This window comes from Pezoporus flaviventris, unplaced genomic scaffold (genome assembly GCF_033815535.1).
Source record: "Pezoporus flaviventris isolate CSIRO_AGI_PZ_B2104156 unplaced genomic scaffold, CSIRO_AGI_Pfla_v1 ptg000073l, whole genome shotgun sequence".
Taxonomy (NCBI): domain Eukaryota; kingdom Metazoa; phylum Chordata; class Aves; order Psittaciformes; family Psittacidae; genus Pezoporus; species Pezoporus flaviventris.
The window spans coordinates 1,696,837-1,718,232 of record NW_026892621.1 but is presented as its reverse complement, the minus strand read 5'-3'; the positions used below and the strand labels follow the sequence as shown (position 1 = coordinate 1,718,232).

The window sequence follows — 21,396 nt, the reverse complement described above, 5'->3', positions numbered from 1 at the left end:
TCCCAGTCCTTTCATGGTGACTCTTTGATGATTAGGAACTGTGTGAGATGTAATATGCTGCTAGCAGGATTGCCATGCTGGGCCAGAAGTGGTTTTAAGGGATGGGTGTTAAGTTAATGTGGGGGTAACACCCCACAGTCACCATTGCCCCATGGTACTGAGGGGCAGCTGCAGTCAGAGGGTGGCACTGCTTATTGCTGCTGCAGAGATGATGGGGTGGCACAGAGAAGCGGTCACCGCTCCTACGCATAAGGTTGTGTGGACAAAATAACTCATCTTGTGCAAGATCACCATATGTTCTTCTAAGAAGTTAATTTAAAGGTGACAGTAGTGGGAAATACATTCCAAAATGTCAGGTTTAATTGTTTGGAAATTGTTTTTCATCAGAGTCGTCTCCTCTAGCTCAGCTGCCAACATTTCCCTTGGTTTGTTGTGTAGGTCTGGTGTGCTGCGCTAGCGCAGAGAGCAATTGGTACGTAGGGAGAAAGATGGTGGGGTGTTTTTTCCTCTACTTTCAAACTTTCTAAGAACAAGTCATCCCTATTATACAGCGGAGACCTTTAAACATAATCCACCAACATATGCCAGTTCAATTCTTCTGCAAGAATACCCAGCTAGCTGCGTGCTTGACACTGTGTACTGGGAGCAAGAACCACCAGCTTCCCCATCCAGAGAGGCTGTGCTGCCTTCCCACCTCCTGTCCCAGCATCACCCATGACACCGGGGGATGATACCCACCTAGCAAGAGGTGGACAACACAGCACACAAAAGTCAGTGCTTCTTTCTCCCCAGGGGCCAGCCCGTGGTGCCTGGGGACAGGTTGTTGGTTCCTTTGGCAATGCTCAGAGCTCTGTTGGTGTCTTTGATGCTGATTTTTACACCCTTGTTCGATGATTAAAAATAATTGCAGTATTTTTTGTCTTTGTAGTTTGTCACCATTTTGGAAGGAGTCTTGGCCAAACTGTCTAGATACGATGAAGGAACTTTGTTTTCTTCTTTCCTGTCATTTACTGTAAGTACAGACTATAGTTTCCTTTCTTCTTTATTTTTAACTCTGAGTTGTATTCTCCTGCTCTCCCAGGGCTAGATCAGCTATGTCATAATTCTGCCATTCTGTGGTGTTTGAACACTGTAACCCCCACATGAACAAACAACCTCTAGGTATACAATACATAAACACCCAAGGTGCATAGGCCATTGTATTGTAGCACAGAGTAAAGCCATCTCCAGTCACCATTTGGGTTGGTGGAGTTTATGCTGTTGAAGTTGTGTATGAAAATGAAAGCAAATCATTGCACTGTACATGCGATTTCCCTAACTAAAGAAGTTGCTTCATTGCCATTTTTGCATGATGAGTATGTTCCTCTTAGTCTTCTGGACATAACAGTGACCATCTTTAGTAGTGAAAAACAAAATAAGGGAGATCTAGGGAGTGCCTTTGTGTTTCTGAAAGGGAGCAAGGTAGGGGTAGGGGAAATGCCATGAGATTATGCAGCTCAAGGTGCCTGAATAATGCCACACTCCTCCCTAACATGGCAGAACTTGCCACATTACTTACTTCCTAGAAATGTTCAGGACAAAAACAACATCCATGCAAAATTGGCCTCAGTATCCAGCAAGGGTTAAGCAATCTGAGCCATATTGCAGAGACGTGTTGTGACAGCTTCTTAGGACAAATGCATAGCAGCTGATTTCCAATGGTCTGAAAATGCATGCCAGGAAGTTCACACGAGTGTTTCTTTGCAAGCGTGGCAGAAGGCTTTCAAAGTCTCGTTCAGGAGTTGTCTTAGCTACTTGCAGTTGTCTGTTGCTTGCTACTCTTGGGCCCTTTTTGCTGAGTTTGAGGCAGTTTTGTAGGATCTGTTTGGAAATGGGGTTGAATGTAGGAAGGCTTACCAAGAGAGGCAAGAAATTCTGCTCATGGGCAGCTATGTGCATGCAGTTTATTTAATCCAGCATAGGGTTCAAGCTAAGCATCCTGACATTGCAAGTGTGCTGGAGGTACTTTGTTCTTCAGAGAAGGAGGGAAAGGGAGGGTGTCCCTCTCACTGCCCAGTGGTGCAGCTCTTCTCCCAGGATAACCCCTGTGTGATTACAGCCCCAGGGCTCTGCTCATCCCTGCTTGGGGGAGTTCAGGTGATACCTTGGGGTGGAACCTTCTCTCATTCCAGTGCTGTGGAGAGTTAGGAGATGCTCGCGTGCCAGCAGCAGCAGAGGATGTGGAGGCGGCAGCTTTCCAGGCATCGGAAGTACCAGCATCAGCCTGAGTAGACAGTGTAATGTGCAGCCCTTCCTTCTCCGTGAATCCAAGCTGTTCCTTGGTTGATGCTGCACTGCTCCCACCACATCCGACTGTTTATGCTGCCAAGTGCTGCTCCCTTCAATTGCTGAGCAAAGCCCCTGGCTGCTCTTGGGCTCTGGATGCCCAGTCATGAAAAGGTAGCATGTAGGTGCCTGGGGTTCTGCTGCTCCTCAGACATTGACCATTAACAGCCCCAGCAGCAGCAAAACGGTTTGTCCTGCTCCAACAGCTCCACAGCCTTTGAGCCTATCCCTGTAGCTTCAGTTCCTGGGAAGGGATGTGCTTCAGCATCCAAATAGTTCCTGTGCATGGTGTATGCATGTCTCCAGGAAGGTGCTGAGCCCTCAGCCCCAGCGGGGAGGCTGGGCACGCTGCAGAAGAGTAGGATTGCTCCTTTCCAGGCAAAGGACATCTCTCGCTTTGCCCAGCTTGTTCGCTGAGAGCCACTGGGCAGCACCAGCTACAAGAGGAGGCTGAGGACCAGCCTTTGGTACTGGGTTTAGATAGTCTTCCTTCCCTGCAGTAGTAATGTGATTTGCTGTGTTTAGTCTTTGCAGTGATAAATAGAGAAACTCTCTCTTGTTACAGCATGCTTGCACCACCTCCCACGTTTTCCCTGTCGGAACAAATACAACAAAGTGTGATGGTCCAAGCCGCTGAGCTCTAGAAAGCATTAGTCTCCCACCCCCTTCCACTGACTTCTTTCATCATGTGTTTTCCAGGCGCTCTGCAAGTGACATGTAATCGGGGGTCTTGTGACAGACAGTTTTATCACCTAGTAGGATATCCTCATTTCCAATTCTTGCCTCGAAATTCAAGATAAAATTAATGCATCTGTTGTCCTAATAAATTCTCACTAGCCACTTCTCCTTGCGGAGCACTTTGAGAGGAAAACACTCTTCTAAATTTGGCCAGACTTTTTCCCCCCCACCTCCACTCCCTGTTTGTTGCTACATTTAAGTGCATCTCGGCAGCAGCATCCCAGGCCCTGGCTGGGCACCCGCGTGTGCAGATCCACTGAGTCACAGGAATGCCAGATGCTAAAACTCCCTTGAATCTGGATGGCCTCTGTAGGTGGAGAATTGCACCTACGGTAATTAAAACTAAAGACTGCATATTACCCAAGGGAGACAGAAGTAAAAGATCTTATTTTTGTTCTGTGCAAAATTTGTATGGTAAACTGAGACGTTTCATGGCAAAGTCACATACTTTGTGAAAAACGGCAGCCTAGCAAAAATCACACAACATCCGGCAGTTTGGAAATTTCACTAAATGTAGCCAAATCTGAGTTTAAAGAAAAACAAGTAATTATTCTGATTAAAGAGGAGTGGGCAGAAGAAGCAGCTCTATTTTTCTTTTTGTGGGTGGAGGGGGCAGATCTCAGGAAGCTGACTGAGTTATTCTTGTCGCCTCTTGGCTTTGAAGAAGGTGGTTTGAGATGGTGGCACTGAGCTGGACCTAAGAGTGCTAAATCCATGCTCAGATTGCAAGTTTCCTGGGGTGCCACTACATTATTTCATGCCCTGTGTGATATCTGAAGAGAGAGGTGCATGGCACAGTGCAGCCCTGAGCACAAACCTCGGCTTGAATTCTGCAGGCTGCCAAGCTGCATCGTTTTCCATCCTTCCCCGCTGGTGGTTTAACTTTGCTGCTTAGAAAGAAGAGCTGGTTTGGAGATATCTTGGGCAACCTGTGGCTGCTCCATGCCGGCATGAGTGTGCCACGACTGCCTGCTCCTCTGGAGCTGCAGCCATTGGCCGGGCTCCAGTTGCCTTCATGCATGGAGGCTGGGGCTCCTCCGCTCCCGTTGGACAGGAGCGAAGGACAGCACTACCAAGAAAGTTGTGAGGCTAAACGTAGTGAAAGGGCAAGGTGTCCAGCTGGCTGGGAACAGGGACAGCTGTAAAGACAGGGATATTCACTCTTCACAGGGAGCAATGGCTTGGCAGTGATTTCGCTCCCTCCTTCATAAACTTGTATGCTGGGATGTGCCCCCTCTATCCCTTCGACAGCCAGACCCCGTAACACATCTCAGCGTCAGGCTCTCAGCATCCTCCTCCTGCCCTTCCCTCTGCTCTTGCCCCGGGCTCAGCAGCCTGGGTGCTGCCAATACTTGCAGCGTTCACCTCGGCAATTACCACCAGTCTGGTCTTTTGTATCGCCTCATTGTGCTTAATTATGCACCCCCCACACACACCATATGAGTGCTTCCACCCACTCTCACATTCTGTCTCACACATACATTCATTCTCTCATTCGGGACACATAATTTATTCATCCCAAGATGCAACTGTGTGCGTGTTATATTTAGGCTGTTTTAATGGTAGCTTTAGAAATATTTAAAAGCAGGTGAGCTTTTACACCCAAACAAAGATGGCCGGCAACGCTTACCCTAATTAAAAGCAGAAGTGTTGTGGAAAATCCCAGCCGTACTCTTTCTAGACACTATGCCTTATGCTACGGTGGTAAAAAAGGTCTCTCTAGCCAGCTGGGCACTGCTCAGTTGGAAAAGTTGGCCCTGACGCTGGGGCCACCCCACCTCCCATGCCAGGGGATGTTCACCCTGCTTTATGGCAAATCAGAGACAGAGTCAATTCGGGGTCCTGCAGCCCCTGTGAGAACACCACAGTGTCCACCCTCTGGTACCCTCCCTCAAGAACATCTTTTAAAAAGTAGGAAACCCATAGGAAACTGATGTAGCTGCTCGGAGTCTGGGAAGCACCAAAGCTTTGGGGCGCTTCTCTCTCGACAGCATCAAGGCCAACAAAAAGGAGGTAAATAACATCCCAGGTCGCAAGGCTTGGGGAAGCACACCATGGGCAAGACTAAGGTCGAGGGGACAAAATCAGCGTCCTTTGTGTGCTTTCTTATGGCCACCTCGGTGCATGCCAGCTTCACCATGCCATCATGCCCCTTCTGCCAGAGGAGCTCCCACGGGCTCCAGGATGCGGTTCCCAATGGAGAGACACGCGCTGCCTTCGGAGACACGTGGCTCCGGCAGAGAATGAGGCCTCCGAAGAAAATAACGATGTCTACTTACGAACCCCGTCTTCCCCCGCTTGCTGAAGTAGAAGAGGGAGAAGCACAACTCCCACACTATCATCTGTTGCTATTAGAGCTTTAGCAGCAGTAAAGTTACCTCTCCAAAAAAAACAACAACAAAAATACCACCCTTGCCTATTCTTTCAGACAAGAAACATAGTTTTTCATCACCCATTTTCCCCCACTCAGCATTGTGTTGTCCCAAGTCTTGACTGCAGGAGGCCTTACAGGTGCTTAATGAAAAAGCAAAGACCTGAAAACGTATTGGTGGTGTAAACTCTTTTCTTGTTCCTTTTACAGGTGAAGGCTGCTTCCAAATACGTGGATGTACCTGTAAGCACAATTTAAACAACTTCTGTCATAGTAATTTGCATTATGCTTTGGTTTATGGCATGTGTAGCAACCCACATTATGCATTAACAGCCAAGATTGAACCATGGGCCTTCACACTTCTAACATTTGAACTGGAAAGACTATCTCCATGATGTTAATAATGAGCAGTTACGCTCTCATGGAGACCTACGAGGCTGTTTAGGCAATAATTTGCAAATGGTGTCAAAAAGGTACCATATTTCTGCAATTGGCTTGAATCACATTTAAAATTAAAAAAAAAAAAAATGGGAGCAGTGCATTCTGTTAATTCTTCATTTGGACTTGTACAAATACAGTATAATTTCCAAACAAAAAGGTCCAGACATGTTAGAACTGAGCCAACACACATCTAACACATTAGCTAATCTATTTTATTTTTGTTCTTCTAATTGTTAGTTTATTTTACTCTTTCGGAAAATGACTTTTTTATGACTTTGGGGAGATGGTGATGAGCTAGCAACATGTGTTTGGGAAATTGTTAATGAAAATAATTTCTTCCATTTTCCTGTAATTGGTAGAGGAAAACTGTACATCGTCTCCTCTAATTAGACCTTGATTCATAAGGAAAAGAGCCCTTAACGTTCTTAGACAGAGCACTTAACTTGCCAGAAATTTACATTTAAATGCAGTTGAAGTGTAATATATGAATACTGGCTGGTGTGAGGGGTTACTGTAACATTTACAGGCAGAAAAATCCTGAGCAATTCGAAATGAAATAAAAGAAGTCGATCTTAATACACCACACTAGTTCCTGCATCCGGTTAGACTGGGCAAGGTAAATGAAGAATAACTCAGTTGAGTTTGATGACCCGTATGTGTAATGTATATATGTACATTGAATGTAGGCACAATTGTTCTTCATGCTTTCACATGACAAGGTGATGCATTTATCTGATATCTTGGACCACATAATCTGCATTTGGTGTTTCCATCCTGTTAGCCCAGGATAAACTTTGCCTAAAAAAGTACTGTTTCTTGAGCTTAGCATGGAAGAGACAAACTCTTGAACAGTAAGAGGTCTTGCTTGGTTTAAAATATCCCAGTGCAGAGATTGGAGTAATAGAAACAGGATTTTGGAGTAATAGAAACAGGATATTGAGATCATTAGGAAGAGAGACTCAGAATTCATATCCAGCCTTAGAAAATGTGGAGATTCTTCAGTTGCAATCTGTAGTTGTTCGAGTGCACCTTAAGTATTTGGTCACCAGGAATCTGAGCACAGAACAGTTGTTTTACGTAAGTTCTAGGGCAAAGTGTGGCCTTCTCTGAAGCCTCTGCATTCCTGGAAAGTAAAGCATCTCTAGGGAAGTAGTCTCAGTACAATGCTAAATGACCCTTTCAAGGGTTCCCAGAATCCACAGCAGGAGGAGCGGAGTCTGCTCCCATCCTTGGGGCCATCAGATGCTTTGGTTCTTTGTGTAAAATAGAGCAGAAATCATTCACCTGGGTTATTTCTCAGTTGTTTCCCCAACTCACCCGGGAAACGAAGTCACATTTCAATGGCTTCTTTGACAGCCTCAGCAGTTCTAATGAAGTCAAACACCAGCCCCACACAGCTCCCAGGCCTTTGCAGAGGCCACCCCGTGGTCCATGAGCCACTGCCGGTCTGGGGACAGGAGAAAGACAGACCTGTTTGGCTAGAGGACAGGGGGAAAATGCTGGTGTTGAACAGAAAAGCATCAGTTAAATCTAATTCCACAGATGCCATTGCAATTGCGTGGGTACAAATCAATCCGTTTAATGCCACCTCGAAACGGGCACGCTCGGCATACTGAAAATTGCTTGAAAGTGTAACACTTGACTACTGCCACATTCATGTTGTCCTCATTGTTTTTCAAATTAATACCTTGTCATTGTTGCAGTAGGTGTTAAGAAATGCTACTGGCTTCCCAAGGGCCAAGCACTGGCCCTTTGCTTGATAATTGTTTGCTTTGTATTAAAAAACTCCCTTCCTACTGCTTTCCAAACTGTCCTCATTTTCACCCTGAAAATTACACAGATGTGTTAACTAACTTCAATTTACAACGGCTGACAATTGTATCTTGCAGAGAAATGATACTCTGTGATCTGAGGTAAATCACAGTAATGGAAACTAATGACACTAGTTATTAACAAACTTACAATGTGCCATGGAAATTTAAGGTTTTGTGGCAGCTCTTGTAATGACTTGTATTACAGTGTTTTAATGGGTTTCCTTTGAGGTAAGTTTGATTCCAGTATATCAAGCAATGTGAACTCAAACAGGATTTATTTTTCTTGTAAGTGTTTTCCCATCCACCTGCTTCAGTTCCCGTTTTCTTTAAAGAAGTGCTGTAATCCCCCAAAGCTTGCACACTTGTAGGTTATTGTTTAAAATCAGTTAAATTCTGCAGAGCTGTAGGGATGGGGCAGCATAGGCAGGCTTCCTGCAGTTTAGCAGCAGCTTAAGCATTCATGTAGACATACATTCCCTTACTTACCATTTACCCAATTTATTCTTAAGAGCAGCACTAAATCTGAGCTAGTCAGAGGTCTAAACAGAAAAAGAAAGGTGATTTGGGGATGCCTTCTGTAACACCAGCTGCCTACTGCATGCACCCTCACACCACAGAAAAACCAAGAGCCCAGCAGTGGTTGTTAGCTTTCTACCTTCAGAAACCAGAGGGCTGCATAGAGAAGATGACCTAAGAAAATGAGAAAACCTCAGCCTGGCTTGCTGGTTCACTCATTAGGTCAACAGCACCAAAGGTAGGAAGACAACTTCCCAGCATCAGTATGTAGAGGAAGAGCTACTTCTAGTATCCAGAGGAAGAGCTTCTTCTGACCACCTTTGCTGTAGGCAAAGAGAAGAGAAAGAGCAAGTGTTCCTGCAGGATCTTGTGCTGCACGCAGTATTTTGCTGGGCACGGGGCACAAAGCAGCAGGACTCAGTGCCTGTCAGGTAAGGAAAGGGTGGACTGCATGAGGACAGCAGGAGATGGAGGAGAAGGAAAAGCAGCAACAAGGCTACACGGAGGAGCTGCCCCTGCGCCACTACTCATGTTTCTCTCTCTTTCTCTCTTCTTCTCTCCTCCATGCAGAAGCCGGGGATGGATGTTGCTGATGCCTATGTGACATTTGTCCGCCACTCTCAGGATGTCCTGCGTGATAAGGTCAATGAGGAGATGTATATAGAAAGGTTATTTGATGTAAGTAAATGCCTTCTCCTCCTTGGACACCAAGCAGGAGAGACCCAAAATGTGACAAAATAAGACAGGAGGATAAGTCACATTTTGAGAATATTAATTGGTTATAGCTTTAAAAAATAAACAAATCTTTCCTTTCTTTCTGACTAAGGCTTGTATCTGCTCTCTGCCTGCTTTAAATCTCTACTCTAGTCTACTGTGTCTTGGTCTGTCTGTGTGTGGATTTTAAGGGAACAGCATCTTCTAAGAGAGTCCTTTACTATATTTAAGCTTGTGGAAAATCTCTCTGTAGCAGAACATCTTAGTCATTGTTCTCACTGTTAAAATTTGAGCTGGGTTTTTGGCAGATGCACTTGCTAAGGGCCATCTCTTCTGTCTTCTGCACATTTTGCAGCATGTTTCATTGACAAGCACTCCAAAATTGACAGCAAATTAAGCACACTAAATTTTGATTTTAAAAGCTAACCAAATCAAAGCTGATTAGGAATAGACTTTCATAGTTCAGGAGAACCACGTTGTGGTGTCTGACACCAAAGGTAAAGTTGAGACATGGTCTCCTTGATGAAGATGGCACTGTAGGAACTGACCCAGTTGTTCAGAGCTGTTTTTCTGTCGCACAAGATAAATTCATTGGACTGTTAGGGAGCAGTGACCTGTGATGCCCGTTTGTTTTGGATTTGGATGCATGTTAACTGGTATCTCTGTTTCTGTTGCTCTTGTTGCATTATAGCCTTTCTGTCCTCGCAGCTGCTCTATAGCGAAGGTTTTCTGTTGACGGCCAGCCTGTAGCATTAGTGTTTCAGTCCTCTTTAGGGTATTTGTCTATATATTGATTTCTGTTTGAAGCAGCTCCTGTCCCTACTTTCCTTCCTTTCATCTCTCAGCAGTGCCATTTCTCAGCCTCCCAGCACTGGAACTGTAACAACCTTCCTCGCTTTCTTTACTTGCTCTTTTGCTTCCTCAGTGTGCAGGGAAAGCTGCTTTTTTTTCCCAAACCAATCTCCTCCTTCACTCAATACCTCTCTTTTCTGCGCATTGCCTATCCCTTAGACACCTCTTCCTCCTTTACAATTCCCACTCTTTCTTTCCCCTGCACCTTACTGGATTAAAATGGAACTTATCTCTCATGTCAAATGTTTTATCACATTATATCAAGTGGCATGAATTAGAGTCAAATAATCTTGCTGTGTACATCTACTAGCATGACCCATCTCCACTGAGAATGCCTCATTCATGCACGGAGAGCACAGCAGTGCCTCCTCCGGGCAGCTCGCTCTGGGGAGAGTTTGCAGCGCAGAGCACCAGACGCAAATCACCCATCAAGCAGGCATGGGGAGAAAAAACAAAACATAAAACAAAAGCCTGTCGCTTCCATCTGCAGCAGGCCCGCGAGTGCATCACTCGCTTGTGTTCAAATTTATTCCAAGAGCAGCTAAATTTCCAGAGCTCATCTGGACTGTTCTTTTCAATGCCCACACTGCCTTTTTTCCCTCATCCTTTCCCTGTGATACACAGTTGGTGTGCTTGGACCCTTTGGGCCATTGTTTGCAATTTTCAAAAGGCTGTAATTAGCACAAATGTTAATTTTGGTTTGTTTTGCTCCTGTTTAGTTTTACCAAGCCATATTTTAAAGAAATTAATAGTTGACGTGGAAGTAAAAAAAAAGTATCTACCTTAGTGGAAAGTGCAAAACCTTTCTTTCCTTCCCTGTTTTCCTCAAGTCTCTTTGACTCTTGCGGAATAAGATAATCAAGGGTAGAGTTTTGACATTGCTCTGCCTGTTTTGACCCATGCCGGCTACAAGCAGGAGCTGCAGCATGTGGGAGCTGTTCCCATTCCTGTTCCCATTCCTGTTCCCATTCCCATTCCCCACACCAGCAGGATGGCACTGGGACCCGACGCTGCCGGCATCTTCACACATGTGTCATGTACGTGAGTGTGCGCTCGCGAGCTGCAGGGCCCCTGCTTCATGGGGAGGGAGGGAGGGAGATGCACCGAGCCTAATCCATCCAAAAACTGGAATTATGTTTTGAGTGGTCATATATTGTCTTTGCCAGATTACAGCTAATGGAGCTGCTTGCTCCTGAGGTCAGCTCTTAGCACAGCTGAGGTGCTGCTGATGGGTCAATAGCAGGGGGTTTATGCCTACGTGGGGGTCACCTGGACCCCCATGTACTCATAATCAGTGCTGTGTTCGCAATGTCTCAGTAAGGACAGGAACAAGGTCTGTGTCCAGAGCTCACCTAATGCAGCAAAGCAGCACAGCCGTGGGGTCTTTAAGCTTGGTTGGTCTCTGCACCAGGGGTCGTATTTTTAAAGGAGATTTTAGGTGCTCACTGTCTTTTTAATATGAAAGAGAAGAGGAATAATCAAAAACTTGTATTTATGATGCCGAGTTAGACCTGGACCTCATTTCGTTCTTGCTTCCGCCAGCGTGGCAGAGGAGCAATCCTCTTAGCTGTTGAGTTTCTCCAGCCAATGAGATTATTAACACTTTAGAGGCTGACTCCTCTGCTGGCTTAGTGCAGGGATGCTGGCTTACCCCAGCAAAAGCTTAGTCCACTTTTAGGATGTTACAGGGTAATACGTGCAGTGGTGGACAGGTAAACAGCTTAAGTCTGCCTGCAGGCAGTTCCTCTGCTGTCAATGGAATCATGTTAGAGACACAATATCGGGTGAAATCCCCTTTCTGTACAGTCATGAGTAGTGCAAGAGCAAAGGTGCACAGTGCAAGGTTGCCTGTCACACACTCAGTGGGGTTTGCAGCTCCCAGGATATTCCTAATCCTCCCATTCTTCTGAGTCCATTTCCATCTATTTCTCCTTTGTTTCCTCCCAGGAGCAGGGGCTGCAGAGTATGTTAGGCCATCTCCCAGCAGAAGCTGGGTTAGTATGTCTTTATTTTGGCGTTTGCCGTGATTTCTTAGCTCAGAAGCCACCTTTCTTCCCCTGCATCGCATGCCCTGCCCAAACCTGCAGAATGGGGCTATGCTCTTTGTTTTCAGATGATTATTGTAATATTTCTCTGTGGTCTGTGTGCTAATCCTCTTAATTCTGCAAATTAGTCAAGTCCAACCCCCCTCCTCCCCAAAATAGAGTCGTCTTCATTTTGAAAATCTGTATTCTTGGGATCATTGAAGGAACAGATTGATCGTGGAGTTCTGCTGGTAATCAAAACCTAACTAGCTTTTTGGCAGTGCTGTTTACTGCAGAGTAACATGACTTATTTACTTGGCCTGGCTCACTAATTTGATAACATTTAAAGCTAAAACACTGTAATAAGGCCCATTGGTAGAGAGCAGCGGTAACAGAAGAGTTTCAGAATAGCATCATAGCATCCCTTCCATGTGTTCCTGTGCGTGGCTGAGTGCTTTGGGATTTAAACTGCTGTGATACTTCACACACAATGCAGAAGGATCACAAACTGTGTGTAGTGCCTGATAGAATGTATGATTTCATCACTTTTTCCCTGGAAAGGGGGCAGAGTTGACATGCAGAATGTGACTGTTTATAGGAACAACGTGGCAGAGGCAAGCGTGTATATCTTAAACATGGGAAAGTATCTCCAGTGTGATCTTGAGTCTTCAGACAAATCCTGCAAAATTCAGGTCCCCTTTGGCTCGGGACACTCAAAATTTCATAGGATTGGAGTTTGTATGTCTGTAAGATTTGTCTGAAGGCAGTGGGAGTTTCACTTGTAAGAGTTGTTCGCTTTGGTGGATGTTATTTATACGTGTGTGTGTGTGTATATCTTTACACACGCCCTTAGATGCTCACAGTATAGGCTTCAACCCATCAGAACATATGTGATCCAGAAAGCCTATGATTGACTAGTAGCTATTGCGAGTGCCAACCTTTCTTCCTCATAAATTGGTAAACACTAATGTAAAACATAGTGATAATGTTTCCTCCCCAGCCGCAGGCGAGTAGCACGTACACAAAAGGCTACTGAGCATCGAGTGAGCTCCCCGAAATCCTGTGAATTCCAGCATCCTGATGCAGTCCCTTAAATAGCGCAGATGGCATTTTTCTCTCTGATGATTAATTCAGTATCTTACTGGAAAAAAAAAAAAACACAACAAAAACATGCTTTTCATATGAGAGATCAGAACACCCCGAGAGGCTCCGAAGATTGCAAAGACCTAAAAAAATCAATTTAGCTTTTTCCTCCTTGTACTTCTTGAAGACACCAGCCTGAGTAGAAGATAAGGATTTAAACCAGATGTGCTTAGTGCGAGTTCATCTGCTTAAATCTGGCAGTCTCTGAGATCAGTGATTAAAAAGCCATCTCGAACTTTGATGAAATCCACCGCAATGGTAATACTGTGCCTCTGATCGCTTTCTTATGGGCCTCATGTCTGCCTAAACCGGACATAGAAAACATTTCACTGGAGATGATACATGGATTATATGGGTCAATTATACACTTAATCTGCCTTCTGGGGATTAAATGTGCATAGATTGACCCTGCGTATTTGGCTTGTCCTTGGCAGTTATCAGATCAGGAAGGTTGCCTTTACCAGAAAGTCTGGTAAGAACTTAATCACACAGTGATACAGCCCGTGGGGTGGCAGGAGCCACGGTGCTCTTTGCAGAAGGCAGTTTTACCACTTCACTGTCACTCTGTATGTCTGGCTTCCTCCAAGGTCTGTGTCACAGCCGGGATACCAGACGGAGTATTTTCTCCTGAAACAGTATTTTCTCTCCTCTCTTCCTCTCTGCAGATGGAGGACGGTTTTTTGTCTTGGTAGCAGGGAGGGCAACTGGGGAGACTGGGGCTTTGCTCTGCCCTGTGCCATCAGTGCAGAGGGACAGTCGGTCCAGGCCCTCTCCCAGCAGTAAAGGAGAAGGCAGGGATCAACTGCAAAGGATCCAGCATCTCCTTCCCATCACTCTCAGAAAGGCACAAGCCCTTGGCCGAGGCCGTAGTGCCAGGTCCTCTCCCTCCAGCTCAGCTCGGTGGGATTTTAGGAAGCCCCAGCCGTATCCCAAGGCCGATGGTACAACCAGTGGATTTTCATTTCCTTTCCCCAGCCAGGAGCCCAGCAGGAATGCCAGGAAACAGCCAGGACTGCCCTTGTATTTCCAAAGGCAGCTTTTGCTGGTAACTGACTTCTGAGTATCAGAGATACCAAGTAATAAGGGTGAAGGGCACCGTGTGAGTCTCAGACTTCAGCAAAATCCTTATACAAGGAGACAAAATCCTTATACAAGGTTCCTTACACAGGAACCTGACTGAGCACTTCTCACTAGTTACTGGAGGATCCACGGGCAGCTCAGCATACATTTCAGGCTGATTTGGAGCCTGATACCACACCTGAGTATACAGAAAAATTACAGAACACAGACTGACAGCTAGAGCAGCTAATTCAGCAAGTCCTCTGCAGACATTAGGCATTAGCTTGTCCTTAAAATCAAAGCTTTTCCCTTCCGTGGGGTTACCCACTTGAATTTTGGCAGCTCCTCCAAGGCGTGCTTGCAGGATCATGGCATTTCTTACTGGAGTGTAAGCCTTGCACGGCACAATCAAATGCCAAAAGAAAGCCCTTCTCACCCTCCCTTCTCCTTCCCCTCCTGAAACGCAAAAGCCTGGTCGTGAGTCAGTGGAGCTACTCACTGTGAGTTAGAATTACTCACAAGGACGGGTTGCAGGATCAGGGGAAGAGCGGATATCAGACTGCGCGCCGGGCTCCCATCTCATAGCTGCTTGCAGCCACACTCACTGCTTTCTCTTAGACAGACAACAACCTGTTTCCCTCCTACGCAGCTAGACTGCTCATTAGGGCACTAACTCTCTCCCACTCCCATCCTGAGATGGCCTCCACTGAGCTATTTCTTTTTTGCCTCCCCCCCGCCTTTCCCTGTGAGTTGTAAATTGAAGGCAATGAGGCAGATTGATCTCCAGGAAGTGCAGCTTGCTTTTTCCTCCCTATGCACCTTTAGGGGAGCTGGAGCTGCTGCAGGTCCTGCTGCAGCCCTTGGCTGGCTCAGCAAGACTCAGACCTGGAGTCAGCCCCACTGCAGGGACCTTTGCTGGGGAAAACAATGCCATTGTGATGGCAAATAGTTGCATGTCTTCTAGGAAAGGATAAATTCTCTTTGTCCTGAGGGGGCACAACATGCCCCATCCTTCTGCAGCCTCTTTTCCTTGTCATGCACCCTCTCAGAGCTTCATGAGAGCAGGGAAAGTTGCTTAGCACTGACACTGCTCCTTCAGAGCCAGCCTTCATCCCTTTATACTCCCATACATGAGCTTCACATGGCAGCAAGCATGCACTTGCGCATGGCCTCCTGCCTTCCCCTTAGCAAGGCTTCTTTCCTCAAGTGCTCATTTAAGTAGGCTCCATTTAATTTATTTTAGGTCGAGTCTTAATAAAATAAGTCCTAGATCTCTCACTGGATTTTACATCCTCATGAGGGTTTTTTTTTTTTCCCCTCCTAAATGTCTTTATCGGAACAGCTTTTCGTGTTCCAGTAGACATTTGGTTGAAGGCAGTTAATTTGATTTCTTTTCCAGAGGAGATTTTCCATTAATCATTCTAAGAAGGCAGACTGATTGCTCTGTTACGTTAAGGTCAGCACAGGCTTGCTAGCATCATCCACACAGTGCTTTTGAGCGTCAGAGATTTATGTTTTAGGGCCAGTGCTGAGTGAAAGATCATTTATTTCATGGTAGATGCGAGTAGCCAAGGTAGGTCTGGGGGAAGAGGTGCCATCATTCTATGTAGCGGTGATCCTTGATCCAGAGTGAGCCTTTTTCCAAGCAGCCTCCCTGCTCTCTGTCTGTGCACATTTATAATTGCATACAAGGTAATAGTATGCTTTGAAGCTGAAGGTGCCTTCAGCTAATAGGAGCTCTGGGCTTGTGGGTTGTCAGGAAGGGGAGCCTGAAGGTGCTGGTGTTCCCAATAAACCCCTTCCCACGTGAGTGTGGGGTGCGAGGAGCGTGGGAAGGGCTGGGATGTCCAGGTGCACGCAGATGGGCCGAGCCCCCGCTGCCGGCGGCTTTGCTCCCTCCCTCGGGGCTGTGCAAAGGGCCTTTGCCCAAAGAAACTCAGGGTGGCACAGGGGTGAGCCAACGGCTCCTGCACGGACAATAACCAATTGTCTGATTTCCAGCAGCGCCTTCAATCCCTCTTTTCCTTTCCTCCCCCTGCAACCCAGCCCCACACAATCGCTGCCGCTGCCTGCGCCAGCCAGCGGTGCGTGCGAGATTAGCCGTCCCAGGTCACTTCATTCCTCTTGATCTGCAGCTCTTGCCTTTCCCGGTGCTCCTTTAAGCCTCGCCCTGGATGTATGATATCAGCATTCAAATATGCTTAGCAGGACTCAGGCAGGGAATGTATTGTCTCCAGTGTGTAACCCCAGGAATGATCCCAGGGAAGCTTCTTCCTCCTGCGCTCGGGACCAAGATCCCTGGGCAGCCTGTAGCTACTGTCTTGGAATCTGGAGGCTATAAAGGAGCCAGCTAAAGTTTATCGAGTCCTGCTTTGTGACAGCTTTCAGTTCAATCTGATAACAAGTATAATTAAAGTATTCCGTCGCATGCATTACTGTATTGCATCTTATTGAGCAGCTCTGCATCCAGTTATACTGTCACTGCTTTACACTAACAGGGTCCTGGAACCGGGACAGAAAAATAGCAGCACATTGTGTGGATATTGTGTTTTACTAAGCTGCTTTATATAGAAACTCAGATTTTAACATGTCAACTTCATTTCTTTTTTGAAAAGTGGAAATAAGCAGAGAACATTTTATATGTTAAAAAAAGTATTTGAGAATAAGCATCCACACAGCAGTGGTTTTGTGTGTGTGCGTGTGTGCGTGCCTTTACAGTTTTTTATGCAGAAGCTCTTTTATTTAGGAAAACTGAGGTCTTCAAAATCCTGCAAAGCAATGGGTTTAGGGGGGGTTATTTGAGTTCTAAGGAAGTGCTGTGTGCTTTGCTGAGCTGTGTCTCTGTGGGAGAGAGCTAACCTGATGCTATTCCCAAGGCCCCGTGAGAGCTTGGTCCTCCGTGTGCAGGTACATGGGATGCCTCTGAAGGCAGGGTCTGCCAGCTCAGGACCTCTCACCTGAAAGGCAGCATTTTGTGCAGATTTATAACACAGTGCCCGAGGACTGGGGCTGTCCTGCATCAGAGAGGAAAGGAGGCACCACCTGAGACACCCAGCCTGCAAATCTGCAGGTTTAAGCACGAGGTATCCCTGGTTTGAGGATGCTGTGAATGAGAGAGAAGTTAAAGGTGCTGCCAGGTCTAGTGTCAGCAGGCTTCCTTCACGGATCGCTGTGAGCATTGGCTACCACCTACCCCCTGCACACTGCTGTAGATAAATAGCTGTTTCTGTGCAGGTCATCTTGGAGTTTTCTCTGCTGCCCTGACCAGCCTGTTGCCCTCCTCAAAGCATTAGGCTCTATTCAGAGATGGTCAGCGCACTGGTGCAGGTGTTTGCTCCCAGCAAACCCCAGCATGCTGAGACCAGGGCACCCCTGGCTATAGGAGGAGGTGAGCCAACATTGTGGTAGCTCTTTTAGTGAGGGGAGGAAGCTCAGGGAGTCATCAGCATGTCCTGCCTGTGGCCCACCACTTCTGCTAGGGATGTGAGCTGCAGCTGCACAGAGCCCTATAGGTGTAAGTGATTTTGTCCAGCACTGAAAGCGGGCAGTGTTAGAGATGGTCATCTTGGGCATGTTCATTTGCTGGGAACCTTGGCCCCATTGACATATGATGTTGATCCTCCTTTTCCTCCCTGGAAAGGAGTAAAAGTGTTTTGGGTTTACAGCGGAGAGAAATTTGCAAGATCTTGTGAAGCAGCAGGTTTTGGGGGGGCTGTTTGACAGCTCCCAGGAAGCGCTGTGCACTTTGCTGAGCTCTATCTACAGCGAAGGGGAGAGGGAAAATTTGCAGCGAGGAAGGTGCGGGATGAGTTGTGCCCCTTTGGCAAGCAGGGAATTTGTGCAATCCCACCAGCACAAGGAAAACGAACCCTCAAGGAGTCCTGTGCCTCCCTCCCATCAGCACCTGTGGCACCGACCCCATCAGGTCCAGCTTCAAGCCAATTAAGGGTGAAGCAGCAGCCTGAGCACACCTTGTTGCTGAGATCCCCAAACAGTGGGTGATCACAGGTACCATATGTACTGCAAAGAGCGTGTGGCACTTCAGTGTGCCTGCGTTTCGGCTTTCATTCCGAATTCCTTGTTTGAAGGCAGAGCTCTTGGGCGATTCAAAGTTATTTTGTGCTTTATTTTTGGGGAAGGGAAAGGAGGGGGGGTGGAAAAAGAAAGATAATGTAATTCGGTGATGCCATTTGCATCCTAGACAGATGATGAGGCGCTCTGGCTAGCAGCTTGACCCAATTAGCAATGCTGGGACCTGACTTTATTAAATAATAATACAAAGTATTTTAATATTGAGCCCCTGTGACTTTGTAACTTGCTTGTACAGCTACGTTGTCAATGTGAATGAAATCTCATAGATAAGGAATATGAAATAGAGTAAAAGGCATCCAGAAATCACAGCACTGGGGTGAATGTTGACGAACATGCTGTGTGTACTTGCAGTGATTGCGTTATAGGGATACAAAAGAATTCCAGGAAAAAAAAAAAACATGCAGCTATTTATTTCAGTAATAGCTCGGTGTGAGTGTGACCTGGGAGGCTCCAGACAGATTCACGAGGGTTTGATAGAATAAAGTTATTAATTTTATTTTAAAAAAATAAAGAAAAAGAACCTGAGGTGTTGGGGGATTTTTATTAAATCGTTAGTGCTTTACTTGAGCTCTAAAATTTAATGTAGAGTTTAATAGAGAGGTTTAATTCAGAAAATGAGGGTCATGTTGCCCTTTGCCAGCACGGCTGATGCAGGATTTGCTCTTACAGGCGAGTTGCAAGCGTAGAGTCCGGAGTTTGGCAGGGTTCATGTATCCCAAACACTTCCGATGTGTTTCTGAGCATGCCAAGCCAAAGACCCTGCAAAGAAGTTAAATGAGCACAGTGTGGTCTGTTAGCAAAACTTAGCTGTATTTTTTGAGGGAGAAGCTGCTTTCCAAAGTGTGTGAATCTGGATGGGAATTACCTTTCCAATAGCAAACCAAGGGCTGCCCGTAGCCTTCTGGGTGCATTGCTGTTGTGTGCTCTGTTAAAGCTACACTGAAAACCCTCCTTTTGATGTCAACTTTTGCATACCTAACGAGAGTAGACACACTTAAAGAATTATGTGCAACAGAAAAGCTACCTAATGACCAGACACTTATTATCTGGTGTGTGGCAGCGTAGCAGGACGATAACTATTTATTTACCCTTTGCGGATAATGTTCTGTTATTTTCTAGGCTTTGGCAATAGCCAGAGAGCATCTGATATATACAATATTGGTGGGTATCCAATTGTCTGTGAACATCCCAAGTTTTGAAACACGGTTGTGAGAGAGGAATATAAGCTTAAGCTTGAAAGGCTAAAAAGCAGAAAGCCCCACACGTAAATGCTATTATGTACTTAATGAGGCAGGGTTTAAGAGAAAAAGAAAAAAAATCAGCCACACAAGTTGGTTTTATCAAAGAAAACGTATAAATAACAACCAGTGATTCAAACCACCTCACAAAGGGAAAAGCAGGGACGGGAAGCTAGCACTTCACTTGTGGCATTCAGATAATAGTATTTACTACACTAATCTTTGGGGCTTAGCAATTGACAATCAATATATTATTATCAACAAGCGTTAAGGCAAACAAAAAGCTTCCATTTCTTTTTTTTAACCGCCTTCCCCTAAGTCCTTTAAATTTAATTAAAACCGGACAGCTCTCCCTCCAGTCCAAATTAGAGTTAAAATCATATTAAATATTTGTTCTGGGGGGAAAACAAAAGTGTCCGTTTGTGCTACCCCGTTTGGCTGCTGCTTTTTTGTTCCTTCCCCCCACCACCACCTTTTTTTTTCCCTTACACACACAGAGGGGGGAGACAAAAAAAAATCAGCTACTCAAAGTTAAAATAAAGTCTCTCTCCCTCCCTCCCCGTCTCCCAAGACTACTGTCTATAACATGTTGTTCCTTATAGAAAGTGGGATATGGTGGCATTTGCTTGATTAACTTGCTCGACAAAAGTGACAGCTGCTGTGGGTGCATGTAGCTAAGCTGCACAGCGCAGTTCCGCCTTTGTACATCTGTCAGCAAAAAAGGAGGAATAAAGAGTGAAAAGAGACAAATTGGTCCCAAAAGGCAATCCATTCAACTCAGGAGGTTTGCTCTATTCAAGCACTCGCTGGGAATCTCAAGTGCTAGGTAGCTTATTCAATTTCATTCATTCTTTAGAATGAGCCCACAAGTGTTTAATTTCTTATTCTGTTGAATAAAAAGGGGGAGCTTTCTTTTTATTTTTTTTTTCTCTTTTTATTGGAAGCTTTAATTGTAAGACTAGCTGATCAATGCCTGTGATATTAACTCATTGCTTATTTTCTGGTTAGCTGTGTGCTCTTAGCTCCTCCGCAGCCGCTAAACTTCATTTCTCTAATGTGGGCAATGTCACACCAATGTCTCTGCCCCTGGCAAACCCAGGAGCTCACACGGACACGATACTCGGTCCCCTGAGCCTTGGCCCCTGCCAGGACTGGGGGAATGGGTGAAATCCTTGGCAGGTGTAAATCGAAAGAGTCCCTGGGTTATTATTGATGCCACCCGTGGCTGCAGCCGGGACACAGCTGAGCCAGATGCTCTTTGCCTGTGGGGCTGAGCCTGCTGCAGGTTTGTCCCTCTGCACTGGAGGAGGTTTTGTAGCTCCAAAGGCTGAGCCTTTTGGATGGCTCTTCTGGTGCCCCAGCCAGCAGCAGAGCAAAGGGGAGCCCATACACAGGGCGCCGTGGAGTGATACCTGGCACAGAGGATGCATTTTGTTGAGTAGTGGGAAGAAAAGTTGAACGTGTTGGATGGGGATCACTCCATGGGCAGGCCTCCGCTCGCCACCCAGCAAACATATGCTTGCAGGGCAGAGATGTGCCTCTTCCTTCTTCATCATGTGGCAGAAGGTCTGTCCCCATCTCTTCATTGACACTGGGACCAGCCACTTGCGTGCCTGAGGGACCATGGCTCTTCGCCCACCACATCCTCCTCTGGGGCCACCACTATGTATCTTAACTCAAGAGCTTCAGACACTTGTGTCACCCTGTCCCTGAGCTTCTCCCACTTTCCCGTGGATCAGCTTGGGGCATGGCTTGTGTTCTGCAGCAACACAAAACACAGAACACAGCCAGGGACAAACATAGCCGGGACTCAGCTGTAGCAGCCAAGCCAAGACCTCACTGGTGGTGACTGGTAACAGGGCAAGGAGCACACTTCATCCCACCACCGCTCTCATCCACATCCAGCATCCCAGCTGAGCTGGCCTTCAGGGGCTCTCAGACTGGGTTCACATATCCTGCAGTGAACATTCAGGCTTGTTGGGAGCAGTTCTCTTTGTTCTGAAAGAAAAAAGTAGGACATTATGTTGGCCATGAGGCTCTTGCTTATTGCTTATTGCCTTTACCAAGTT

The 21,396-nt window shown here is 46.2% G+C and overlaps 1 protein-coding gene across 7 annotated transcripts in view; it reads left to right on the top strand.

Moving 5' to 3' along the window:
- Positions 1-21,396, top strand: part of CADPS (calcium dependent secretion activator) — a 211,788-nt gene that overhangs the window by 181,548 nt on the left and 8,844 nt on the right. For all 7 annotated transcript variants that reach the window (XM_061472882.1, XM_061472881.1, XM_061472883.1 and 4 more), the window contains 3 exons: positions 929-1,012; positions 5,645-5,677; positions 8,776-8,883. In XM_061472882.1, the coding sequence (XP_061328866.1) occupies positions 929-1,012; positions 5,645-5,677; positions 8,776-8,883 (225 nt within the window). The remainder of the gene's footprint in view (positions 1-928; positions 1,013-5,644; positions 5,678-8,775; positions 8,884-21,396) is intronic.